This window comes from Microtus oregoni, unplaced genomic scaffold, assembly GCF_018167655.1.
Source record: "Microtus oregoni isolate MIOR12 unplaced genomic scaffold, Mior012 000112F_ref0000385, whole genome shotgun sequence".
Taxonomy (NCBI): Eukaryota; Metazoa; Chordata; class Mammalia; order Rodentia; family Cricetidae; genus Microtus; species Microtus oregoni.
Genome location: NW_024544738.1, coordinates 1,765,635 through 1,793,486, shown reverse-complemented (window position 1 = coordinate 1,793,486; position 27,852 = coordinate 1,765,635). Strand labels below are relative to the sequence as shown.

The following is a 27,852-nucleotide window of genomic DNA, read 5'->3' as shown; positions in this document are numbered from 1 at the left end:
TCCTCGTCGCCATTTTGTGTCAGTGACTGCAGCCGGCTGGAAGAAGGCGGCACTGAGTTTCCTTGGGAGGGCTGCGCGTCGGGCGCGTCTCCCCTCCCCCTTTCCCCTCTTTTGCCACTAGCCTTGGACTTAGTTGTTGCACGCAATCGGCTCCCGTTGAACTAGCAGTTCTGGAGAGGTGACGGCTGGCGGAGGTGATGCCTGGGGGCCCTCCCTTGACAGCCCGGGCCGGGAAGGTGAGCGCTGTTTCGGGTGGTGGGGGCCGAGGTAAGGGAGCGGGGCGTGCGCCAGGGGGTGGTGGTGCGGTAAACATAGAAGAGGCGCGGGGACGGACTGCACACTTCGGGGTTCACAAAGCTGAGGGATGCACCTGAGAGAGGGTGTCCCCCCACTTTTTCTTATGAAAGCAAAAGCGCGTGCGCGATTGGAACACGGGATGGGTGCACGAGGGTGGGGGAAGGGAGGGACAGATGGGAGTGGGGTACCGGGACTTACTATGTTTGCTCCATCGAACTTTTATTTTTTGGAAGTGCGTGTCTGCGACTTTGCGGGGGTATTCTAAGAGCAGGGGTGTGCTGGCTGTGTCCTGTGTTACTTATTATCCACGCGGAAATACTCTGGTTGCAGCCTCTATTCATTTCTGTGGCGGGGATGGGGGGTGGCGAGCGCGGAGAGAGAAAGTGACTATGGTTTTTATCCTTGGAGTGTGTCTCTGACCTCCAGTCCTTATCGGTCAGGAAACTGTCGTGTTACTGGCCGACCCCAACCTATTTATTGAATGCTGGGAAGGGTGAGGTGGATAGAGAAATATAGATGCGACTTTTATTCTTTTGAGAGTTGTATTTGACACTGACATTCAAATATTAAAAGGGGAATTGTTTATTTATGTCTCTTGTGGGTTACCTTCTGTGATCTTGGCCCTTGGTTATTTGGGGGCTCGCCGGTAACTTTGATTCTTCTCTGTGCTGTGTATATGACAATGTTTGACTCACCCTTTTGCCATTGAGGGCTTTGCATCAGGTTCTCAGCCATTAGGGTTCCTGGTTAACTGTTTTCCCCCATCTGGGAGCAGTTAGCTGGTTTCTTGTGGTTTGAGGTGGAAGAGAAAATAGGAACTTGAAGGAAAGGTGTGGTGGCAGCCTAGTGTTAGGCCTTGCTTTCCTTGGTTCCTGTACAGTGGGTGGCAGCTGAAGATTCAGGGATAATTCCCATCCCTGGTTGGGTCACATCACTCTCAGGACTTGTACTTCTTGAGGCAGCCCCAAAAGTTGGATGAAGTGACTGCTCCTTTCAACTCTGTAGAACAAGATGTTTTGGAACCGCTTCAGAAAGAGGCCTCTTTTGCCTCTTGAAAACTTGGCCTATGATCCCTGGGGAGAGGGATCCACCTGGGGACCTGGCTGCACGTCACATCATGGCTGAGCCACTTGCCATATGAGGACCAGAGCTCTGTTGGCCAGGAGCCCAGGGAGGTGGCAGCTGTCTTGTTGCCAAGTTAGCCCCTACACACATTCCCTCCTTCCCTCCCTCCCTCCAAAAGCCTTTCAAAGTTTCTATCTGCCTTGTTAGGGTATAGCTAACATCTTGTTGGGAGGATGAAATGATACCTTGACCGATGGGGAGGTGCTTGGGATTCCATTGGTGAAGTCTTTTATTACTCTTTTGTCTTTTGGTGTTTTGCTGTTTGTTTTTGTGATGCTGGGGATGTGACCCAAGGGCCTTGAACATGGCTGTGCTGGTCATGTTCTGTCTCACAACTATATCCCCATCCAATTATTGTGGTCTTATTTCTGTGACTTATGCCTAATCCTAGGCAGATCGTTCAGCAGTTGATCTAAGAATAAGAATGCAAAGCCTTGATCACATAGCCGGTGGTACCACCAGATCTCTGTAAGATGTTCTTTGTTTGATAAGGGCTTTACTGTTTTCTGGGGGCAGTAGAATCTTGCCTTATGCTTGTGGGGAAAGGAAGGAGAGAGCCAAATGGGGGCTGTCTTCCTGCACTGATTGACAGGAGCACAAGGAAGTAGAAAACAATGTCCCTGGGCTACAGGACTGTAGAGAGTCTTGACAATGACATTCTCTCAAGGAGGTCTTCTCTGCACCAACTACCTTGACCCTTTTCTTCCTTCCATTCTTTGCAGAGTCTCTGCAGGAGGTATCACCCAGGCTGGCAGATCATGGTGGCAGCAGTGAGGGTGGCTGGGAAGTGAAAAGGAGCCAGCAACTGAGGAGGGGCCCCCAACAGCTCCCGAAGATCCTATCAGGACATGGAGTATGAAAGACGGTGAGTTCTCCATTCCCTCTGCGCCCAGGCACTATAAGCATGCCCCCGTGTGAACACCAATCCAGGAATGATGCTGAGGGACACTTAACTTCTAGGCAGAAGAAACAACACAACAAAGGAGTGGTTTCTATGCTCCGAGAATGCAGAGATGAACAAGACATGATGATTGTAGGTCTCCTTGTGAGAGACTGTCTTGCTGTGTATGGTCTTACAAGGCAGAGCACGTAGTTTACAGGTGATGAGTACCATGGCTGGATGTGAGGATAGGTTTCTTGTTAGTATGGGTGAGGAGGCCAGAGAGTGATGCCAGCTATCATCTACCTCAATTGCTCTCCCAGTTATTTTTTGAGGCTGAGTTTTACATTCAACCCAGAGCTCCTAGATTTAGCTATACTGGTTGGCCAACAAGCCTGGGGGAGTCCTCTTTCTCTACCTCCTCAGCATTAGGATTACAGGCATGTGTCACACCTGGTGTATTTATATGGGTGATGGGGAATTGAGCTCAGGCAGTTTACTAACAGAGCCACCTTCCAGGCCTGTGAAGGGTGGGTTTTGTTTTGGATTTAAGATGGGTCTTGCTCTGTTGGATAAGCTTGTCTCAAAATCCTAGGTGCAAGTGATACGCAAATTCATCTTCCCGAGTAACAAACATTTAGGATACTTGGTAAAATTGAACCTAGGTTGCACAGCTCAGCATGTTCTGTACCATTCAGCTATTTTATATTCTCAGCCCTTTACATTTTATTCTGAGATAGACTGTAAATTGCCCAATTTGGGCTTGTTTGTACTCAATCTGTAACCCAGACCTTGCAACTGTCCTACCTCAGTCTCTGAGTTTACAGGCCTATACTACCAGACCCTGCTTATATATTTATTTATTTTATGTGCATGAATGTTTTGCTTGCATGTGTCTTTGCACCATGTGTGTTCCTGGTGCCGCCAGAAGAGGGCATTGGGCCCTCTGGAACTGGAATTACAGGCAGTTGTGAGTGAGCCACCATGTAAGTGCTAGAAATCGAGCCTGGGTTCTCTGGAAGAGCAATCAAGTGCTCTTAACTGCTGAGCCATCTCTCCAATCCATAGTTATTTATTTTTGAAGTAGGGTTTCACCATGTAGTTTCTATCTACCTGGAACTCATTGCAAACACCAGCACCAGCAAGATATTGGAACTAGCATGTGCTACCATGCCTGGTACTGGCCTCCTTTTAAAACTGTCTTTTGAAAGGCATCTGGTGGCTAGAAATATACTCAGTGGTAGAACTCTTACTTAGCATGTGTGAAGTGTTAAGTTCAATACCATATTTGCTTAGGAGAAGATTAATTTGATTGTCAACCATAATCACTACAACTACTATGTGACTGAGCTTCAGGTAGCTATACTTCCTTAGACTTTGTTGCCAAGTAAAACTACTGGTTTCCTTTTGATTTTTAGAGGATCCAAAATGTAGAGGTTTGAGTTAATCACATTTTCCATTTCTAAATAGATTTTATCAAAGACCAGTCACCACAAGGCCTCTTTTACTGTGTTTGGTTTATTTTTTTATTTCTTCAATTTATTCCCAATTCCCACCTCTGTAGGCATCAGCTCTGTTGTACTTAATATGTATCCTTCTAAAATAGTGTTATCTCAAGTGTCTTTAATTCTTATAAAGAGCATAGTGCTACAGTATTCCTTTTGTCTCCTGAACTCCATATTACTCAGCACTGTATATTTTAGCTGTCTCTATTGTCATTAATATACAAAATGTTTTGTCTCTAATTGGTGCCAAAGGTACCATGAGGTGTCCATGTTACGTTTTACTTAATGTGTGTGTGCCTGCCAAGAATAGATACTGTTGTTTTTGTGGTTGTTGTTGAGACAGGATCTCATCCATGCTGTCCTGGAAGCCACCCTATAGCTCAGACTGACTGACCTGAGACTTGTGGTAATCTTCTTCCCTCGGTCTCCTGATGATCTGTTCTTAATAAATAAATCCTTACTTTCGTGCTTCCTCTTTTTTAGAACAAGGTCTCACTACGAAGCTCTTACTGTCCTGGAATTTGTTATATAGACCCAGCTGGCCTCGAACTCATAAGATTAGAGGCATGTACTTCCATGACCAGATCTTGCCATATTTGTGATTTCAGAATCTTTTCTTAACCTTTTGCATTCACATCTTTTTTTTTTTTTTTGGTTTTTCGAGACAGGGTTTCTCTGTGGTTTTGGAGCCTGTCCTGGAACTAGCTCTTGTAGACCAGGCTGGCCTCGAAATCACAGAGATCCGCCTGCCTCTGCCTCCCAATTGCATTCACATCTTTAGCTCATTTAGAATCCAGTTTTGAATATGGTATAAGATAAGTTTTAGTTTGTTTTCATTCTTACAGCGGGCAGTTTGCTGAGTACCATCTCCTAAATAGTTCATTTTTGCTTGGGTTCCCTCCATCTTGAATGATCTAGGTTGTTCCATTTATCTCTTTGCTTATTCCTACACCATAATCTTACCATTTTTATTACTGTGGATTTATACAGTTTCTTAATAGTTCTCTTATTGCTCTTATTTTTCAAACTTGATTTAACCATTTGTGGCGTTTTATTCTACGTAAAAACTAATCAAAGGCTGAGTGGTACAGCCTGTGCTTAGTATGTATGAGATCCTGGGTTCCATCCCCCAAGATTTAAAGAAATCATCTCAAACACAGGACTTTTAATTGAGATTGCATCAAATTTCTGTACTGAGTTGAACTTGGGTCCTCTGGAAGAACAGTAAATGCTCTTAACTGCTGAGCCATCTTTCTAGCTCCAAGGAAGCATACTTTTTTTTTTATCTTTGGTTTTTTTTTATTTATTAAAAATTTCCACCACATCCCCTCTTCCCATTTTCCTCCCACTCCTCCTACTTTTTTTTGTTTTTTTGGGTTTTTTTTTTTTTGTTTTTTGCTTTTTGTTTTTTTTCGAGACAGGGTTTCTCTGGCTTTGGAGCATTTCCTGGAACTAGCTCTTGTAGTCCAGGCTAGTCTCGAACTCACAGAGATCCGCCTGCCTCTGCCTCCCAAGTGCTGGGATTCAAGGCGTGCGCCACTACCACCCAGCTCCTCCTACTTTTAAATGGCATAAAAATCTACCTGCTTGCTTAAGTAATAACTTACTCTGTTAAAGTGCAATCACTAGGAAAGTGGAGAGGTGGCTTAGCTTTTAAGAGCACTTGCCGTTCTTTGAGAGGTAAGAGTTCAGTTCCCAGCATCCATGTCCAATAAGTGCTCTTTACCTCTGAGCCATCTCTTCACCCCATTTTATTTTATTTTATTTATATGTGTATGTGTGTGTTAGTGTATACATGTGTAGAGCTGTGCACGTGCATGTATGTGGACGTAATGTGTAGGTCAGAAGGCAGCTCTGAGTACCACACTTGAGTTCCTTCCACCTTTTGTTTGAGGTAGGACTGTCATTGTTCTAGGTAGCCATTGAGCTCCAGGGATCTACCTATCTCCTCCCAGTTTTGATATCACTGGATTACAAGCACATGCTACTATACTTGGCTTTTTTTTTATCTGAGTTCTGGAGATTTGGACTCAGGTCCTTATGCTTTAGAAACAAGAGTTCTACTGACAGAGCCATCTCTCCAACCAAACACACATGGAATTTTTTTCGAGACAGGGTTTCTCTGTGTAATAACCTTAGTTCTCTTGAAATTTATTTTGTAGACCAGGCTGGCCTCAAACTCACAGAAATGTGTTTGTCTTTGCTTCTTGAGTGCTGGGATTAAAGGCATGTGTCACCACACCTGGCTCACATAAGAGATTTTTATAATTAAGAATATTCAACCCAGGGGCTGGAGAGGTGGCTCAGTGGTTAAGAATACTGGCACAGCCGGGCGGTGGTGGCACACGCCTTTAATCCCAGCACTCGGGAGGCAGAGGCAGGCGGATCTCTGTGAGTTCAAAGCCAGCCTGGACTAAGAGCTAGTTCCAGGACCGGAACCAAAAGCTACGGAGAAACCCTGTCTCGAAAATCCAAAAAAAAAAAATACTGGCTTATCTTCCAGAGGACCCAGGTTCAATTCCCAGCAACCACATGACAACTCACAACTGTCTGTAACTCAATTTCTAGTGGATCTTACTCCCTCAAAAAACATGCAGGTCAAACACCAATGCATGTTAAAATTAAAAAAGAATATTTAGCGCAGTGGTAATGGCATACACTTTTACTCCCAGAATTTGGGAGGTAGAAGCAGGCAGATCTCTGAGTTTGAGGCCAGCCTGGTCTACAGAGTGAATGCCAAGACAGCCAGAGCTACACAGAGAAACCCTGTCTCAAAAAAACAAACAAAAAAGTGTGTGTGTGTTTATTTGTTTGCTTATTACTCACTTATTTATTTATTCATTCAGGGTCAACAGGTGTGATAGCACACGGCCTGTAATACTAGCCCTCAGGAGATGGAAGCAGGATGATTAGGAGTTCAGGTTAATATTAACTGCGGGTCTAACTCAGGTAAAGTAGATCACTATCCCTAGTCTTAAAGGAACATGTCCAAAATGTTTCTCTCTCTCTTTTTTCATTTGGGTGTTTTGTTTTTGAGACAGGGTTTCTCTGTGCAGCCCTGACTGGAACTAGCTCTGCAGACCAGGCTGGCCTTGAATTCACAGAGATCTGCCTGCCTCTGCCTCCCAAGTGCTAGGATTAAAGGCGTGTGCCACCACCACTTAGCTCATTTGGGATTTTTGAGACAGGGTCTTACTATTGTAGCCCTTGGCTGGCCTGGAAGACATAGAGATTGGCTTGCCTATGTTTCTCAAGTGCTGGGATTAAAGACACATGTACGGTGCCCAGTCAAAATTTCTCTAATAAAGTAAGGTGTGTGTGTGTTGCAATTTTTTACATATAACTTTTAATAAGCCAGGAAAATTCTCTGAGCTTGATGTGGTGATGAATTTTTTTTATCCTACTCTCTGGAAACTGAAGCAAGAAGATCCTGAGTTTCAGACTAGTTTGGGCCATATCTCTCTCGTCTCCCTCCTATTCCTATGAGTCCCTGCCTTTTCCCAACTATTTTCTCTTATATTTTCACATATATTAAAAAATAGTATATTTATTTATTTGAGGGAGGGGCATGTGTGTGTGTGTGTGTGTGTGTGTATGTCACAGGACAACTTGCGAGACTCAGTTCTTTCCTGTTTAGGAGACCACAGCTGCAGTGAATTCAAAATTGCAAGTGCCGTGTCATACCCAGCCCCACCCTACCTTCCTCTATGTTTTTGGTTTTGTGTTTTTGTTTGTTTTCAGGCAGGGTCAATCTCTGTCTCTGTCTTTCTGTCTTTCTGTCTTTCTCTCTCTTAACTCTGGCTGTCCTGAAACTCAAAGAGATCTACCCACCCCCTGCCTCCCAAGTGATGGGATTAAAGGCATGCACTACCATATCTAGATGGGTTTGAGTATGTTTTTAAAGTTGCTAGGTTTGGGTGCCAACAAGATAGTTGGTTCAGCAAGTGAAGCGCTTGCTGCACAAACCTAGAGCCCTGAGTTCAATTCCCCTAGAAGTCATATATAAAGCTTGAAGAAGAGAACAGGTTCACCAAAGTTGCCCTCTGACTTCTATATGCATGCTCTGGTCCATCTGCCCACTCACATACATTATGTACACATATAGTAATAATAAATCTTTTAATTTAAAAGCTCTGCTAGGTTTTTTATTCTTTAGAAAATTATTGTGAGTATTCACATGGTACTGTCACATAAGGGTGTTTAATACAGGCATGTCTTTCATGTTAGTCTGTTTTATTTCCTTAGACAGTTTTGCTTCTACTTTCATGTTAAATACATGCATGCTTTTATGTGCATGTATAGAATATAGGGACCACAGAGAAAACATTATGTCTGTCATTCTGAGATTGGCTTAGTTCACTTAATGTCTATATCCAGTTGCATCCATCTCTTGAAAAAGGCCTAACTTCCTTTGTGGCTGGAAAAGAATGTTATTATTTGTATATAGCACAATTTCCTTACCCGTTCCTTTGTTGTTGGACACCTATGTTGGTTCCATATTGTTGCAAATTGTCTGCAATAAACATTGGTGTGTAAATGTCTCTGATTTGTTGACTTGAAGTCCTTCAGATAAATACACAGCAGTGGTAAAGCTGGGTCTTCTGAGAGATCTATTTTTAGTTTCTGAGGTGCCTCCCTACAGAATTCCTAGTAAATGGACTAGTTTACATTCCCAACCAGTCTGTGAAGGCTCCTGTTGTTCACTTCCTCACCAGCGTTGTTATTTTAAAGCTGCTTAGTTAGCTATTGGATTAGTTTGCTTATTTGTATCTGTGTTGTATTTATCTGGCATTGGAATCAAGGTAACCTCATAGTATAAATTATGTAACCTTTGCTGTTTTGGGAGAAACTTATGTTAGAGTTACTATTGTAGTAGCACACACCTGTAATCCCAGCACTTCTAAAACGGAAGCAGGCTAATCTGTGAGTTCAAGGCCAGCCTGGTCTATAGAACGAGTTCCAGGACAGGCTCCAAAGCTACACAGAAAAACCCTGGGGGGGGGGCTATTCTTGCCTTGAAACTTAGTGAAACTTAGTGGAACTTATCTTTAAAGGCATCTGGGCCTTGTTTGTTTTAGCAGTTCTGGGAGAGAACCCAAGGCCATGTGTGTGTTAGGCAAGTACTCTACCACTTGCTGTGTATGCCCCAGCCTTTGGTGTGTGTGTGTGTGTGTGTGTACACGTACATGTCCAGTCATTGTATGTGCAGGTGCATCTTGTGTATATGTGTAAGCTAGCCGTCAACCTTGAGTATTGTTCCTCAGGAAGCACCTACCTTGTTTTTTGTTCTGTGTGTGTAGCACACAGGTAGCAGTACAGAGGAGTTTATTGAGAAATACCATATATAGGTTCTGGAGATGAAACTCAAGTCATCAGGATTGGTGTCAGGTGCCTTTACCCATGAAGTCACCATCTATCTGGCCCTACATTGTTTTTTGTTTTTGTTTTTTTTTTTTTTTTTTTGAGACAAGGCCTCAATACATAGCCCTGGCTATCTTGAAACTTACTATGTAGACCAGGCTGGCTTCAACCTCTGCAACCACGCCTAACAGGTGGCACTTAGATCCAGGGATCTTCCTGTATCTGCCTCGCCTGTGCTACTTGGCTTGTTACATGGGTGTTAGATATCAAACACAGGTCCTTAATGCTTATTCAGCAAGCATTTTACTGCCTGAGCTGTTTCCTCTAGTGCACACATACTCACCCCATAGACATGCATCGTGCCCAGCTGGTAACTCTTTTTTCTAATATTTTATTACACAATTTCAAGCATATGGCAAATTGAAAGAATTTTACAATGAATACCTATCTGCAAACTAGATTCTGCCATTTTGCCGCACTTACTCATCTCACGCTTATTTCTAGGTTCATTTTTTTTTTACATGTTAACTTTTTTTTAACACTTTTTTCTCATTTTATATACCAGTCCCAGTTCCTGCTCCCTCCCCATGTTAGCTGTTTTTAACTTTCACAAAGTCATATAGATCCATAGGGTTTATTGTTGTACTGTTTTGTTTTTGTTTTACAGCTACTGGGTTTGATCTCTTTTTGAAAAGCAATTAAGGTTTATGAGTGAGTGTTTCACTTGTACACATATCTGTGTACCATGTGTGTGCCTGGTACCTGCAGAGGCTAGGAATGGGTATCAGATTCCCTGAAACTGAAGTTAAGATGCTTGTGAGCCTCCATAATGTACTGAGAATAAATTCTAGGTCCTCTGCAAGGGCAGCAAGGGTTTTCTTAGCCACTAAGCCCTCAAGGATTTGGTCTTTTTGCGGAAGGAGATTTGATTTTGTTGTTGTTTGATACAGAATCTTTCTATGAGGCACCACATTCAGCTTCCTTTTTTGATAGATCTTGCTGGGTAATCCAGGATAGTGTCAGTCTCATAACCCAAAGAGCTTAAGTTACAGGCTTGTCAACTATTGTGTAGGTGCTGGGAATCAAACCAGGGTGTTTTGTATTGTGCATATTAATTTTATAGCCAGAATCTCTACAAAATTTATTTTTATGTGAATCTGTGAGTGTATGTTTACATGTGCTCAGGAGGCAGAAGCAGGCATCAGATTCCCTGGAGCTAGAGTTACTTGTGGGTGTGAGCTGCCCAACATGGGTGCAGGGAACCAAACTTCCTTAAATCTCTGAGCCATTTCTCTGGCCCCTGATTTTCATTGTCATCATTATCACTGTTATTATTTTGGGGATACTGAAATTAGTGTCATGAATATGTTGTCCTTGAACTGTACCTACAGCTCCTGATTTATTATTTGTGATCTTTCTTTTGATTGATTTAGGCTTTACAGGGTTATTCTAAAATTAGATACAAATAATGATGATTCTTTTGCCTTTACAGTTCTTTTTTTTTAATGATTTATTTTTATCTGATGTGCATAGGTGTCAGGTCCCCTAGAACTGGAGTCACAGACAGTTGTTAGCTGCCATGTGGATGCTGGAAATTGAATCCAGGTCCTCTGGAAGAGCAGTCAGTGCTCTTAACCGCGGAGCCATTCCTCCAGGCCCCCCTCTATAGTTCTTAATGCCTTTTCTTCCTTCTCTTATTTAATTGCTTTAGCTAGTGTCATTAAATAATGTAGTTTGAGTGGTGTCAACAGTGGACATTCTCTTGTTATTACTGCTCATAAGTAGAATCTTGCTGCATTCTTCTGTGAGGTTTGATTCATCTTGCTTGACAATGTTCTTTTTTACATCTTTATTTTTTTTCTTCAATGCTGGATACTAAACACCCATAGCAGTATTTTTTTCTTTTTAAATGAATGTGTATTGGTTCTTTTTAAAATAATACTTTTTTAAAGATAGGATCTCGTGTAACCTTAAACTCATTTTGAACCTTGACTAACCTTGAAATCCTGATCTTCCTGCCTTCACCTCTCAAGTGCTGGGATTATTGCTTACTGAGTCCTATACACTATATTAAGCTTTGAGGAATAAGGACTCAGCAGGCATGGTCCATCATTTCCTAGAACTCACCATTAAGTAATTTAACTTTTTATGATATTCGGGAAATAGAACCCAGGGCCTTCTGCATGCTGGGCCTGTGTACTACTGGTGAACTATATCTACAACACCAATATTTTTAGATGTGGGGGTTGCTATGTTGCCCAGGCTCACCCTGACCTTCTAGTGCTCAAGCCTTCTGCCTCAGGATCTTGGGCAGCTGGGGTTGATTAACTTTATCTTAGAGAGTACTTATATTTGGGATTCTAGGTACAGAGACAGAACTGGGAGAAGCCTGGATAGAGGAAGCTTGTGATACATGTGGACCAGAAGTGAGGAAGGGATGGAGATAAGTGGGTTGACTTTAAGAGCATATAGTAGTTAGTCCATGTAGTGGAGTGAAATTTTCAGAGTCTTTTTTTCTTGGGAGTGGGATTGAGGTCCTTGAAAGAGGGTTGTAGGGTAACTCTTACATCTTGAGCCTTTTGGGAAAAATGGTCTTTTAATCCCCATCCTTCTTCTCCTAGAGGTGGTCGTGGTGACAGGACTGGCCGCTATGGAGCCACTGATCGCACACAGGATGATGGTGGAGAGAACCGCAGCCGGGACCATGATTATAGAGACATGGACTACCGCTCCTACCCCCGAGAGTATGGCAGTCAGGAGGGCAAACATGAGTATGATGACTCATCTGAAGAGCAAAGTGCAGAGGTGAGGGCAAAGCCAGGTCTTGGGGGAAATGCTCCTGAATGGCCTGTGTGTCTACCTGCAACACCAGGTGTAGGCCATGTTCTGCTCCTGTGCCTTTGGATTGCTCAGTTGCTTTGTGTCACCTAGGGGAGGGTCTGTCCCTGCTCCTTCTCTGAGGACTCTTCTGAGTTGGGTTTCCCTGGCTTCCTCCACACTGCTTTACTCTGTATTTCTCAAGGTTCCTAGCCATTACTTCTTTCCCTTCTTCCCTGTTGTTCAGTTTTGGTCTTTGGTTCACTGCAAGCACTATACTGCCTGCCCTACCAATTTAGGGTACTCAAAAGGATCTCTTCCATGGGACCCAGCATCTAGGGTAGGGAGGACAGAATTAGCATCCAAGCCAAACAACTCTGGGAAGCTAACACTGGGTGTTCCTGATCTTGACAAAACCTTTAGACAGAAGGGAAGGAAAGGACCTCTGGGGAAGCCAGTTCTGTGTGGTAGTTACCTCTAGCCTAAAGGATGAGGCATGATGCTCACCACGAGAGAGCCCACATCTGAGGGCTAGAAACACCCTTGCCCCAGAGAACTCCAGTCTGAGGGGACAGTCAAAGACCTGGTGTAAGCAGGTAGGCAGGCAGGCAGCTCTTTGTCTAGTACGATGGAAAGGTTACACTTGCAAGCCGAGCCTTGAGGAATTGTATTTGAGCTATCCTCTACCCTCTAGGCAGAGGGGCTATTCCCTTGGTATACTTTGTTTGCTTAGCCAGGGCCTATAGGCATCCAGGCTTCTCAATTGCCTGCTCTTGAGCAGTGTCTCTTAATGGGTACAATGGACCTTGGAAAGAGACCATTGACAAGTATGGAATACGACATCCAATTGTCTGGGCCTGTCCTCTGCAGGTGGGAGGATGTAGGCTTAGGCCAGATCTGCTTAGTGTTGAAATTAGTAGATTGGACAACAGCTAAGAATTAGCAGCTACACTCTCTTGTCAAAGAACTGATAATGAATGAAGACGTTGTCAGGGCTGAGGAATAAGGACCAAGGAGGAGCATAGTAGCCCACCAACTCCTGCTGGCTGCCTTAGACTCATATCTGAAACTGTTTCTAAAACTGCTGGTTTGGTTCCAGGGCCCAATCTTAAGCAGGGAACTATATAAGACAGGTCTTTTTCAGTGGCACAGTAAATAATTGTACTCATACTAGCTAAGCTGGCAAAGGAAGAAAAGGGAAGAAATTGAAGGCAAAGTCTAAAACCCAGGCTAGTTTTTCCCAAGGAGGTTTAAGCTGTGTTTTTTTGTCTACCTGCCTTTGGGAGTTCCTCCTCCACACCAATACTGCCATTCTTTGAAGGCAGCTCCCAAAAGTATTCTGTGGAACATTTGCAGCCTTAAAAAGGCTACAATCCAAGGCCTACCCACTTTGCCTGATTGAGCCTTTAACTGGAGCCCGCCCGCCCACCCCTGGCTTTCAGAGCCCACCTGTCTCAGAGAGCCATCGGCCAGCCACTAGGCCCACCAGCTGACTGCCCGTCTGGTGTCTCTCATCTTATTCTGTCGGCCAGGATCCCTACGAGGCCTCCCCGGGCTCCGAGACTCAGTGTAGGCGGCACAGGCACAGTCCCACTGGCCCGCCAGGCTTCCCCAGAGACGGCGACTGTTGGGACTAGGACTATCGGACCGAGCAAGGGGAGGAGGAGGAGGAGGAGGAGGAGGAGGAGGAGAAGGAGGAGGAGAAGGCCAGTAACATCGTCATGCTGAGGATGCTGCCACAGGCAGCCACTGAGGATGATGTAGGTGCCCCTCCAATGGCCCTGGGCAGGTGGCAGAGCAGGAGGCCAGGCTGGGTTTTCTCCAGGGCTCTCAGCTATTCTACACCCATCCTTTACAACCAACCACAGCACCTTCCCTCTCTTCTCCCCCACCAGCTCCTGTCCCCCAGCACTATCCATCCTCCAGGATGGGCCCCATCAGTTCCTGGTCTGGAAGGGAGAAGGCAGCAGACAGGCTGGCTTAGCCCAAGGGCAGTAGCGTGGGTGTCCAGTGCTGGTGGGTATGAGAGAAGAGCGTCCCTCCTGCACATTCCATTGGCTTTCATCCTTTTCGTATATGTGAATGGAGGGCCAGACCCAGTGTTGGATATTCTTGGTGGCAGAGACCCATGAGAGTAAGATGTTAGGGCCCACGAGGCTTTTCCCAAATTCCATATTCCTGTTTTTGTCAGCAGTGACAGCCTGGCCATAGCTACCCATAGGTGGCTCTTGATAGCTTCTTGACCCTGTTTGCCTTTATGACATTCTCTGCCTTCAATCTTCCTCTCTTCACCAATTTCCTTCTCATATAGATGTCTTATGGCAAGCCACATTTGAAATCTAAAAGTATTACTAAAGTAGACTTTTGATTAGTCTCCCTGATCCTTATATCTCTCACTTCCTTCAGCCCCAGTTGGTTCTCTGAGCAGTGCTTCCCTGAAAGCCTGCCAACTGCCCTTTTTGTGACAGTAGTAATCCCCACTAAGAAGTCCTTCTAGGATCAGGCTGATTGCTGACATTTTTACCTGAGGTTTTATTGTAGGGTGGGCTATGTGCCAGGCTGATTGAATCCTCACAGAAGCTCTTTCTGGAAGGTACGAATTATAGTCAGTCCCACATAGCCCCAGTCAACAAAGTGACTTCTTTATGTTCCAACAAGTGGCAGAGTAGAGTTGGGGTCCAAACCTGGACTGCTGGACCCCAGAGCCCATGTTCTTGTTATTTCCCAAGCCTTCCTTGATTGGAGTCTTGATTGGTTTTCATCTTCCTGCATACTGGTGTTCATAAGACTTAATTTCTTGTCTGTTACCCTGATGAGGAACAGATGCCCAAAAGCACAGATTGTTCTCTCTAAAATGTATCTGGTATAAATTCCCCATCCACCAAAAGAGGTACTGCCAGCTTAGATACTGTCTCACCTGGGGTCCTCAGTTGCCTCTGTAGTCTCTCAGGATCATTTCACTCAGAAAGCTTTCCAGATCAACCACCATGCCTTTTTGTCTTTAAATTTCTCCTCCTCACAGGGCTGAAATGACTCAGGCTCCTATCCTTCTCTGTGTCATAGAGAGGGGAGGGAGTATTCCTTTGTGATGGATAAGACTTGGGCATTCCAGCTTCTATGCTTCTTGGCTACTACTAAGCCTCTTCTCAGATCACCCTCCCCACCATTCCTGACTTGCTGCCTCACTTGCTCTCCCGTTGTCTTTGTGCCGCTGGGGATCATCTTGTTCCCATCCTTTACCCTGTACTGTGTTTCTGTCTGTGTTTGTTTGACTCACTTTCCTTTACCCTGTCCTGTGTTTCTGTCTGTGTTTGACTCACTTTCTGTAAGTCCAAGGCTGGAAGCAAGACTGAGTACTAGGTGCAGTTGTTATTGGGGAGGCAGAGGAGGGGTGTGCGTGTGTGTGTGTGTGTGTGTGTGTGTGTGTGTGTGTGTGTGTGTGTTCGTGTCTTATACTTAGCTGCTTTCTTTACTAAATCCATCCCACTTCTTTATTTCCTGAACAGATCCGTGGCCAGCTGCAGTCCCATGGTGTCCAAGCACGGGAGGTTCGGCTGATGCGGAACAAATCCTCAGGTGAATTTTCGTTCCCAGTGCCCTCCCCTTCTGCTGACCAACCTCAGCCTCCAAAACTCCCTTCTGCCTCTGCCTTTCCCTCCCTCTTCCCCTCCCTATGCCTCTTCCTGCCACAGCTGGGAATGGGCAGCTTGGGGAGGGTGCCCTCTCTTTTTCTCTCCCACCCCCACTCTCACAGCTCCAGCCAACAGCCTCTACAGGAGGGCTTGTCCTGAAGAGGGTACAGCTCTGGGTTGAGCTGACTATTCCCAGGGGCAAGGCCAGGGCCAGGCTCTGGAAAACCTCTTTGGGACTCTGAGTATCTGAAGTGGTGACCCTTCCTAATACATATACTTCCTTTTCCTTCCTCTCTGCCCCTTGGTCTCCTTCACATAACTTTTGACAACAGCCTCTAACCAAAAGTAGGTCTCACATAGACCCACCAGTATGTCCCAAGAGGGGAGGCAGGGGATGGTTCGTGTATCCTAAGGAGCAGCCAGAACTTTCTGGCCTCGCCTGTTCCCTCCCTCCCTCCCTCCCTCTCTCCTTCTTGCAGGCTGCTTGGAGCTGGCCTGAGGTTTTAGCAGGGTGGGTGGAGTTGTCTCTGCAGGACCATTGCCCAGGCTCCCCAAGGCAGGCACAGTGGGGCCTCACTCTGCCTGGGCTTCTCTTTCCATCTCAGTCTCTCTCCTTATACCTCCTCCCTCTCTCCATCCTCCCTTGCGTACCCCCTATACAATTCTACCCACCCATGCATCCTGATGGTGATTCTTTTGGATGAAGCATGCCCTCCAGACCCACCACATTCAAGCCTCCTTCCGTTGCTACCTCTAAAGGAGTTACTTTCCCAGAATCGTAAGCCCCAAGGCCCTGGCCAGGCCTGGCGTCTGTCTCAGTGACATGTAGGTCTTGCTCTTCTTTACTCTAGCTATACCGATCACTGACAGAATCTGTTTCTTTCCCCAAGGAGGCATTCCAGGTATGGCCTCTCAGTGGACATTTCTCCTAGGCGCTTGTTCTTACCTGTAACGTCCTCTTGGCCAGCTCCAGCCACCATCTGCCTATTTAGGAGAATCTTGACTGTCAGTGGTTACACTCTCCCCACTGTGGCCCTGAAGTGGCTCCCTAGCGATTATCCTCTCCTTTGCCTACACCAAGGTTAAGTTGAGATTGTGTCCCTAACAACCCCCTGGTTTCCTATGTGCTGGCTGAAACACTACCCTCACCCCCAATAGCCTCACAGACCAGCTTAGCCTGGCTTCTCTTGCTCTTTTGATTAAACATCTGTTCCAGTAATCCTCCTGGCCTTGCTCTAGGCTTGCCCATGAGTTATTTGCTTTGGCCTATATGGAGTCAAAGCAGCCTCCTCTTCTAGAGACACATCTCTCCTTGTATCCCTTCCCTCTCAGTTCTCCATCTGTCACCCCAGGCTGGCTAGGCAAGTCTGCCTGAGCCCCCCCCCCCAAATCTCACTGCACAGTTGGGATATACGTCTCCTATCCTGATCTGACTCTCCTGTTCTTACTTTCTTTCCTTCCCCTTTCCCTCTTTCCTGCCCTTCCCAACCATCTACCTTGACTCCTCTCTTCCCTGTTCTCTCTCTGATCACTTTTTCTCTTCTTTTCTCCTCTTCCCCTTTCCCTCTCTGCCCCTGGTCCTCTCTCCTCGGGTTCTGCCCCTGGGAACGCCGTGTGTCCAAAGCTGTTGACTAACCCACTGCGTCTGTATCTGAATGCTGTCTCCAGGTCAGAGCCGGGGCTTCGCCTTCGTCGAGTTTAGTCACTTGCAGGACGCTACACGATGGATGGAAGCCAATCAGGTTGCTTTGCCGCACTTGAACCCCCCCCCCAACAAATACTACTTTATAATCGAGCGCTCCCCATCGCCTGAATCTTATGGACACAGTTCCCTGCCCTGTGGCCCTGTGTCCCATACCCCTACCCCCTTTCTCTCCCCTCCTGACCACCACTATTTCCTCTTCCCATGTCTCACTACCCACTGGGCTTCCCATCTGGGGCCCACTCTCAACACTGTCCCTTGGCCCCTTCCTACTGCCAGGTTCTAGCTCTCCCTCACCTCTCCTGGCTGAGCTCTCAAAGAGCTGCCAGGGTAAGTTCCTTCCCCTAGCTTCCCACACCCCAGCAGGAACCTTCTGCTCCTGAGTCAGCAGAGCCAGAACTTGGTTGTGCTCTCAGGACCACTGAAATCCTGCCACTGGGGAGCATAGATGTTGGCACACAAACTAGCAAGACTTGTTTTTGCTAGCTCTCTCCTGCATGTGAATTTGGCCCTCTGAGTTCCGTGCAGAGGGCCAACACTGCTTTTTGGTTGAAAGTTCCAGTCAAGTGTGATAGTTTTATTGACGCCCTGGGCTCAATTCATTGGTCCCTCCCATTCACAGCACCCTCCCCACTCACAGGAGGCCCCCACCTCTACCTTCTCAATAAGGAACTGTGCTCTGTCAGCAACGGAGGGAGCTGGCTCCCCTAGCCTGGCACTAGATCCCAACTCAACTGCGTTGGGACCTTCCAAGACTCAAGGGTCTAACCTGGCTACCCAGCCCTATCCTATCACTGGTGTCGAGAGCACTAGAGAGAAGTGTCGGGAGGAACGGGCAGCTGTGGTGAAGTGGAGGGTCCTGGCAGAGGCAACCCTGTGGCCGGCTCTGTGGGCCGGGTCCATAGGCTAGTGCGGTGGGCCCAGGACCCGGCCAACCTTGAGAAAGTGGCCTCATGGCGGGAAACCTCCGTCTGTTAAATTGGCTTTCTTTTTCCCCTTCTCCAGCACTAGCGCTCGTGCGCTCTTTCTCTTTTTCTCTCCCCTCCTCTCTCTTCCCTGCCCATCTCCCCTCATTCCCAGAATAGCCTGTATAGTGCTAGCCCTGGGTGTGGCCTGGCACTCTCAGGACCAAGCTGGGGGAGCACTCCCAACTCGGCAGTCGTTGGTCAACCGAGCACTATGTGCCTGATGGTGTGTGTGTATGTGTGTGGGTGTGTGTGGGTGTATGTGGGCCTAAACAGCAGCTGTACCCTGAGAGCTGTGGTGCTTTCCTTCCCTCCCTCCCTCCGTTCCTTCTTCCCTCCATCAGTTCTCCAAACTCCCTTCATTCCCTGTCCCTCATCCATCCAGCTGAAGGGCTCGCTCACTCTCTTCTCCTTTGCTGAAACGGTGTGTGGAGCACTGCTACCTAGGCCTCACTGTACTCTGCTTTTTCCCACAGCATTCCCTCAACATCCTGGGCCAGAAAGTATCCATGCATTACAGCGACCCCAAGGCCAAGATCAATGAGGACTGGCTGTGTAATAAGGTACAGGGATGGGTGGCCAGCTGGTGCTGTGGGGAGCACTGCCCCAGCAGGAGCAGCAGCAGCTCACTCACTCAGAGCCTGTGAGAGGAAATGTGATCTTGGGAACAGGCTGTCCAGCCCCAGCCAGCAAGGCTCTACCCTCATCAAACATAGCCTGGCCTAGAGGCCCAGTAGACTTAAAAGAAATAATAGCATAAGTGACTAATCAGTGACAACATAAGCCTACTACAGTGTGTAAAACAAGCTGCTTACAGACTGTCTCTGGTCTGCCTTGATAGAGTAGTCAAGGTGGTTGGTTATTCTATCCATCACTTTTCTTCAGCTTTAAGAGATGAGAACGAGCACTAATTAAGTTGTTGAGAGAATGAAAGTGTTAATGGAGAGCAACATAGATAAAGACTTCTGGCCTACATTCAACTCTTAAGTAGCTATTGTTACCTTTGAAAAGAAGCACAGAGTGTTCTGAGGGTAACTCAACCTTAAAGGTCCACCCTGTAAGTTGTGTATCATCATATTCCCTAAGAGGAAGCGGAGGCTCAGAAAGGTGCAACCATGCATGAGCCTTTAGCTTATGGGGCCACCTCTTGTTCTCTAAGTGCCTTTAGGTCTGCCCTGAGGCCAGCTTTGTGATTCTACAGCCTCATCTGCCAGGGCTGTCTTGTAGTCCTGAAATCTAATAGGAAGGCTGAGAGAGAAAGCTAGTGGAGGACCCTGTCATCTCCCTGAGAAGCAGTCTGGTTACTGGGAGAGTGGTACCTGTCATCTTTATATAGGGGAGGTGCTCAACCTCTCTAGAAAGAGAGGAACAAAGTGATGAGTGGTACTTATCTTGTTTTCATATTTTCCTTGAAACCAGTGTTTTCTTTGTCTTCTTCCTGTCCTTTGTGTCCTACATGCCTTTTGGTTACCAGACCCTCTCATTTCCATCTCAGAATAGCTACCTTCCCTTCTTTGCCATTCTCTCATATTCATGCCGATTCCAGTTCCCACATTCGTCTCACCCTTTTCTCCACCCTCCCTTAGAATGTTGCAGTAGAAACCCAGCTCTGACCATGCTCTCCCTTCTCTGCTAAAACTCTAATAACATCTACTTTTAGCATAAGGCCCTCCTTTAACTGCCATCTTCTTCCCTTGCCAGCCTTGGCTTTTGTGTCTTTGCATGTTCCCTTTCACTAACTGTGCAAAGTCTCTTAGTCCCTCCACTAAAGATCCCTTCCCAGCAAAATCTCTGGGCTTCCCAGATGTCACCTTCTTGCTTCTGTGTAGCCCAGCCCAGTGAACACAGTGTCCCTCTCAGCCCATTCTCTGACCCTAACCTGAGTTAGCACAGTCTAAGCAGCCTGTTCTGATCACATGGTATAGGGCTTGACACAGGTGCACTGCTTAATACCTGACTGGAATAGGGATAGAATGTGATGGAAGCTGGACAAGGTCTTTGGTAGCTGGACTATCCAAGGGGGAAAAAAATCAAAACTAGCTTTATTCAACCTAGTTCTAGCAAGAAGGAATGGGAAGGATCTGAGCAAAGGCGTCCAATAGGAAAAATGACAATTTCTGTCAGATAAGCAAGTCTCAGGAAAAGGGATCATGGGATACAATCCTGAGAGCTGACAGTCTCTCAGCAAGATGGGGAGAGAAGCAACTGCTGTAACAGCGAGAGTTGCTGATTGCTGAAGTAAGAGGGCTGGTGCTGGAACCAGTTGTCGGAGAAGATTCCCAAGATTGAAGTTCCAGAAGACTCCTGCCACCCCTGACCCCAAAAGCTCCCTTCCTGGGGATTATTATGTTGTTCTGTGGGTCCATATTTGGAGAATATCATGGAAAGCCCTGACCACCTGGCCTGTGCCTCACAGTGTGGTGTCCAGAACTTCAAACGCCGTGAGAAGTGCTTCAAATGTGGTGTGCCCAAATCAGGTGAGCCGTACTAACTGGGACTGGAAAGAGGTGAAGGGCCAGTGTGGAGAGGTGGGGAGTATGGAGCTTCCACCTTTGTCACCAGCATATTTCCCACCATCCCTGACAGAGGCAGAGCAGAAGCTGCCCCTTGGCACCCGGTTGGATCAGCAGGCACTGCCGCTGGGTGGGCGGGAGCTAAGCCAGGGCCTACTCCCACTGCCGCAGCCCTACCAGGCCCAGGGAGTACTGACTTCCCAAGCCCTGTCCCAGGGCTCCGAGCCAAGCTCCGAGAACGCCAATGACAGTGAGTCGGTTGTTCTTTCCTCCTTCCTCTATGCCCTAGGGCATCTGGTTTGGGACCTCAGAAGCCAGAGATATGGTAATGAACAAAACTTGGTCCTTATGAGGGGGGAGGGTGTTTCTACCTGGTATGGGGAAAAACACATGACCTAGAGAGAGCAAGGGAGGGGCTGTTCACAAACTTAATTTGGGGGTGTGTATGAGAGGGTTCCTGGTGGATGAGAGACAGAGCAGGCACTTGGACTGACAAGCAGAGTTTATTTAAGAGGAAGAGGAAGCAGAAGGTACTGACCATAGAAGCAACTTGGGTCCCTGAGCAGACCATGAGAGGTGCGTCCTAACACTGGGCCCTTTCCCACAGCCATTATTTTGCGCAACCTGAACCCACACAGCACCATGGACTCCATTCTGGGTGCCCTAGCACCGTATGCAGTGCTGTCATCCTCCAATGTGCGTGTTATAAAGGACAAGCAGACCCAGCTGAACCGAGGCTTTGCTTTCATCCAGCTCTCCACCATCGTGGTGAGGGCGGCACAGGGGGGGCCGGGCAGCTATGGTCCCGGCCCCCAGGGTAGGGAGGAGGGTCCTTTACCCCACCCACAACGCGGTCCCAATCTAGAAATGGGGCAATGGAGCCGGGGGGCCTCCCCGGGCCTGACCCTTCGCTCCACCCATAGGAGGCAGCCCAGCTTCTGCAGATCCTGCAGGCCCTGCACCCTCCGCTCACCATCGATGGCAAGACCATCAACGTGGAGTTTGCCAAGGGTTCTAAGAGGTCAGAGCCCCACCTAAGCCCCCTTACAGCTTTGCTGCCCACCACCACCTTGGGGCTCCCCAGTTCATTTCCAGTTTCTACTATCCTCTCCCCAGGGATATGGCTTCCAATGAAGGCAGTCGCATCAATGCTGCCTCTGTGGCCAGTACTGCCATTGCTGCTGCCCAGTGGGCAATCTCACAGGTACTTAGCCTCCTCTGCCCCATCTCCCTGGCACCTGACTTTTATAACTCTTCTGTCTTCTTTCTGCAAAAAGCAAAATTGGCTTTTTATCTAAATGTTCTGCCCTTTTATAACAGGTATTGTAGGCCTTCAACTTTGCTCCTGCTTCTGTAGACAGTAATCCTTTCCCACTCCATCCTTCCCAGTCACTTTTTGGGCTTTTTTTCTTTTTTAAGGTGTTAATGTTATTTTTATGTGTATAAATGTTTTGCCTGTACCTATGTATGTGTACCATGTGTGCCCAGTACCTGCAGAGGTGTCTTGATCCCCTGGACCTAGAATTTTGAATGACTATGAACCACTATATGGGTGCTGGGAACTGAACCTGGGTCATGAGCAACAAGTGCTCTTATCTGCTGAACTTTCCCTCCATCTCTACCTCCTGTACTTTTCTTGACAACACTCTTTGGATTGGTGCTCTATGCTGTTGGGTAGAACTTTTTTAATTGTCCTGAATTGGTATCATGTGTCGTGTATTTGTGTGTGTGTGTGTGTGTGTGTGTGTGTGTGTGAGTGTGTGTGAGAGAGAGAGAGATGCATTGTTTATGTACATATATATGACATGAATAAAAAGAAACTTAATATCAAAAAAATTGGAGGTGGAGGCAAGAGGATCAGATGTTGAAGGCCATACTTTGACTATATAGTTCTACCCAACAGCATAGAGCACAAAAACAAAAAGGAAAGAAAGGGAAGTGAAAAACTTGGTAGAAGAGAATAAAGACTTGGAGCATAGCAAGATACGATACATACGTGTAATCCTAGCACTGATATGGGGAGTGAAGGCAAAGACAAGAGGATTGCTACACATTCCAGGCCAGGTTGTTGTAAGGGGAAGAGCAGGAAGAGGAAGGGAAAAAAAAGATGTCTTATTTGTCTGAGGCCTAACACATCAGTGTCAGCTCAGGGTGGGAGGGTAGATTTGGGCATTTATCCTTTTTCTAGTCTTTTTCCTCTGCTGTTATCTTGTGGTCAGGACCCCTTGCTTTTTACTTACCTTAAGACTGCATGCTTTTCTGTCAAGTAGAAATGCTAGCTCCACATGGTGGACAGATGCTTCTAGCAGATTCCTTATGTCCCCTCCTGTTCTAATGCTTTCTCTCAGGCTTCCCAAGGTGGAGAAAGTGCCTGGGCTGCCCCCGAGGAGCCACCAGTTGACTACAGCTACTATCAACAGGATGAGGGCTATGGCAGCAGCCAGGGCACAGATTCCCTCTATGCCCATGGCTACCTTAAGAACACCAAGGGCCAAGGCATGACTGGGACCAAAGGGGACCCAGCTGGAGCCGGTGAGCCTCAACCTCTCTTGCTGAGCCTAATTGTGGGGCCTAGAAGCCTATTGTCTTATGGTCTGACATTCATGGACATTCTCTTTGGTTTTCCTTTCAGGTCCTGAGGCCTCCCTTGAGGCTGGGGCAGACTCTGTCTCACTGCAAGCTTTCTCCCGAGCCCAGCCTGGTTCTGCCCCTGGGCTCTATCAGCAGTCAGCTGAAGGAAGCAGTGGCCAGGGCACAACTTCCAACAGCCAGGTGAGGATGACATTGCTACTCTGGGGAGGCTGGTGGGTTGGCAGGGTGCATCCTGAGTGGGTAGGGGTGTATTAACAGACACTAAGTCCAGTTCCCTTGTGTAACCCATGAGCAGTCATATACCATCATGTCACCTGCTGTGCTCAAGTCTGAGCTCCAGAGCCCTACTCATCCCAGTTCTGCCTTACCACCAGCCACCAGTCCCACTGCCCCAGAATCCTACAGCCAGTACCGTGAGTAGCCATAGCCTGTGAGTAAGGGTGTGGACTTCTTCTCTAAGCAGGCAGGAATTCAACAACCTTGCCTTTCCTCACTACAGCTGTTCCTGATGTCTCTATTTACCAATATGATGAGACATCTGGCTACTACTATGACCCCCAGACTGGACTATACTATGACCCCAACTCTCAGGTAGGTGACAAGCGGGTGGCCTAGGGAAAACGACTGTGGTTTTGTGGCAGCTAGCCCTAGAGATCCTTCCTCATGTCCCCTCTCCCCATTCTTTTCCTCAGTATTACTACAATGCTCAGAGCCAACAGTACCTATACTGGGATGGGGAGCGGAGAACCTACATACCTGCCTTGGAGCAGTCTGCCGATGGACATAAGGAAACGGGGGCATCATCAAAGGAGGGCAAAGAGAAGAAAGAGAAGCATAAGACAAAGACAGCCCAACAGGTGAACCAGCAGCCAGGCTGTTTGGAGTCTTATGTTCTGTCACCTCCTGCCCTCTCCTGCCTTGGGAAAGTAGAATAGTGGATGGTCACGGACAAAGGTAGTAACTGCTTCAGACAGACAGGACTCTTGAGCCAGATCTCTGTACTATAGCAGGACCACCTACCACCATGAAGTGACTTGTGCCATCTGGGTGAGCTCTGGCAGTTTTTCTCTGTCCCAGGAAGGGAACCTTCATGCTGCTGGTGGATGTCTATTGACCCCAGATAAGTTCTCATAGGCCCATAAAAAGTTGATTAAGAAAAGAAATATTGCAGGGTTTTCTAGGAGAGAGCAGTTAGAGGGAGCCTCGGCGTATCTGTGGAGACATGGAAGCACCGCACTTGGAAGCAAGCAATAAATATTCCTTCAGCAACCTAAGGAATTACAAAAATGCCTCATGCCCTAGGAAAAACACAGAACATTAAATGTGACACCATGCCACATGTCTTAGGTTTCTGTTGCTATGATAAACACTGACCGAAAGAAAAGTGGTTGTGAAAGGATTTTTATCATGAAGGGAAGTCAAGGAAGGAACCTGGAGGCAGAAGCTGATGTGGAGATCATTGAGGAGCGCTGCTTACTGGCTTGTTCTCCATGGCTTGCTCAGTCTGCTTTCTTATACAATTCAGGACCACCTGCTTAGGGGGTGGTACTACCCACAGTGAGCTGAGTCTTACCATGTTGATCAGTAATTAAGAAAATGGCCCACAGACTTACCAATAGGCCAATCTGTTGAAAACAGTTTCTTAATTGAGAATCCCTCTTCCCAGATATGTCTAGGTTTGTATCATGCTGACAAAAACCAACCAGCACATCACACATAAATTAAAATTAGATACAAGGCTAGAGTTGTGGCTCAGTGGAAGAGTGCTTGTAGCAAGGCCTAGTACCACACCTCCCCGTACACAAGTATGTAGCTCTCTGCTTTAGAAAGTAAAAATGAAAAATAGGAATACAAATGCCAAACAGAAGTTGGGGTTATAGCCAGGCAGTGGTGGCCTTTAATCCCAGCACTTGGGAGACAGGCCTATAGATCTCCAAGACCAGCCTGGTCTACAGAGTGAGTTCCAGGACAGCCAGAGCTACTCAGAGAAAAAAAAAAACTGTCTCAAAAAAGAAAGAAGTAGTTGGGGTTGTAACCAGAAAGGGGCTTGAAAAGAATCCCTAGCCAATACAGAAAGTAGAATCTTGTACTACCACCACCACTGCCCCACTGCCCTCCTAACTTTCTGCTTGCTCTCCCTCCCAGTTGTATCTCACTTCCTTGCCCACACTACTTCTGCTGCCTCCTTTGCCTTTGCAAAACACATGGAGTGGGTTGGAGGCAGGGGAATATTTGGAAATGGGGCCAGTAGAGGGGAGGGTTTCTTGGCATGAGTTTATTTTAAGATGATTTGGAGGAGGTGGCGGTATTTGGGCGTGGTTTATCATTTGTAAAGGAATGTTCTGTAAGGATAAGGCCCAAGAGCTATAGCCCAGAAACCAGGTATACACAGTCTTTTACAGTGGTTCAGATAAGAAAGGTACCAGATTTATGGCTATGGGGCTGGAAGGGCTACTGTTGCAAGGGTCATGGGTGAGAAAATGGAACCTCAAGTTTGAGGAATCCTGGGAACTTTAACCTCCACCCCCACCCAACCCCCAGATTGCCAAGGACATGGAGCGGTGGGCCCGCAGTCTCAACAAGCAAAAAGAAAACTTCAAAAACAGCTTCCAGCCTATTAGTGCCCTACGAGATGATGAAAGGCGGGAATCGGCCACTGCAGATGCAGGCTATGCCATCCTCGAGAAGAAGGTGTGTTGTAACTGTCCATCTGTACCCCACCAACAATCTCATTACTCCTTAGGGTCCTCTGTGGAGCCCTGAATTTCTCTGTTCTCTACCTCAGGGAGCGCTAGCTGAAAGACAGCACACCAGCATGGATCTCCCAAAGTTGGCCAGTGATGACCGCCCAGTGAGTTGTTGGAGCAAAAACGGGCAGGGGTCTCTGATCTCAGAAGGGCTAACTATCTGCCCTTACCCTCTACAGAGCCCACCTCGAGGACTGGTGGCAGCCTACAGCGGTGAGAGTGACAGTGAGGAGGAGCAGGAGCGAGGGGGTCCTGAGCGGGAAGAAAAGCTCACAGATTGGCAGAAGCTAGCTTGTCTGCTCTGCCGCCGCCAGTTTCCCAGCAAGGAGGCACTCATCCGGCACCAGCAGCTCTCTGGGCTCCACAAGGTAATTAATTGATCAGAGAGTTGGCCAGGGTATCCTGTGTCTAGCTCATTCCAGCCCAGTTGCTTTACTCTCTCCTGTCCCCCTTTACAGCAAAACCTTGAGATTCACCGGAGAGCCCACTTGTCAGAAAACGAATTGGAAGCACTAGAAAAGAATGACATGGAGGTGAGGTGTGACCCACTCCTCGGCTCCATTCCATCTGTCCCTTCCAAGTCCCTGTCATTCCAGGCAGTGGGACTTAAAAAGTTCCTTAGCCAGGTACAGCCTGACAGCCATGTGTTGTCCTATTACAGTGAGACTTCTTCCCAGTTCCCATCCCATCATGTCCTGACCTTCAAGATCTATGACCAGGCCATACAGAGAGGCCTGTAATCCTCCTCCCTCTCAGCCCCATCCATGCCTATGTTTGCTGAAAATAACAGCCAATTTCAACATCCTCGCGTGTGCTAATTTGTAGCAAATGAAGTACCGAGACCGTGCAGCTGAGCGCAGAGAGAAGTATGGTATCCCCGAGCCACCAGAACCCAAAAGGAGGAAATATGGTGGTATATCTACAGCCTCTGTGTGAGTGTAGGGTCAGGTACCAGGTGAGGGGGTCTGGCGCTGGCACACCACTCACACTGTACACTGTCACCTGCAGAGACTTTGAACAGCCCACTCGGGATGGATTAGGCAGTGACAACATTGGCAGTCGTATGCTCCAGGCCATGGGCTGGAAAGAAGGCAGTGGTCTAGGTCGCAAGAAACAGGGGATTGTGACGCCCATTGAGGTGAGCGCATGAGACATTCTTGTTCTCAACATTCCAGTGTACCTCTACGAGCCTGACAAAACCTGCCTCTCTTACACAGGCCCAAACACGGGTTCGAGGTTCTGGCCTGGGTGCCCGGGGCAGTTCCTATGGGGTCAGCTCAACAGAATCCTACAAGGAGACACTGCACAAGACAATGGTGACCCGCTTCAATGAGGCCCAGTGAACAACTTTGAAAGCAGTTTCTACAGACATGGGGTGTCCATCCAGGGACAGAAAAGATGAGATATGGAGTGGTCTTAGGGAGGTTCTTCTGCCTACCAGCCTGCTCCCCAACCAGAGAAGCTCTCACCAAATTAGACTTGGAGTGGGTGACTTTTGCTGGGAAATTGGGTTCAAATCATGTTCCTTTTGTAATAAAATCTAAAAAGCCTGTATCTTTCATCTCTACTTTCTCATGCCCTAGCATGTTTTGTGAATGTATAAATAGCTACTAGGCTAAGCTGGATGGCACTGATGACTATAAATACATGGGTTTCTAGCCACCGTCCCAACCAGTAAAATTCTCGTCAGAGACTGAAGTTTGTGGGTCAGAACCT

The 27,852-nt window shown here is 47.1% G+C and overlaps 1 protein-coding gene across 1 annotated transcript; it reads left to right on the top strand.

Moving 5' to 3' along the window:
- LOC121443719 (RNA-binding protein 10-like) lies at window positions 1–27,802 on the top strand. Its single transcript, XM_041645519.1, is given in 24 exon segments — window positions 1–267; window positions 2,145–2,239; window positions 2,241–2,287; window positions 11,790–11,973; window positions 15,492–15,561; window positions 17,286–17,359; window positions 18,761–18,847; window positions 20,701–20,761; window positions 20,871–21,047; window positions 21,405–21,565; window positions 21,721–21,818; window positions 21,914–22,001; window positions 23,146–23,329; window positions 23,430–23,569; window positions 23,685–23,802; window positions 23,889–23,980; window positions 24,082–24,246; window positions 25,931–26,080; window positions 26,175–26,240; window positions 26,316–26,504; window positions 26,595–26,669; window positions 26,962–27,068; window positions 27,145–27,274; window positions 27,354–27,802. Coding segments are annotated over 24 exon segments (2,754 nt in total). The 5' UTR covers window positions 1–197; the 3' UTR covers window positions 27,480–27,802.
- The last annotated feature ends 50 nt before the right edge of the window (window positions 27,803–27,852 follow it).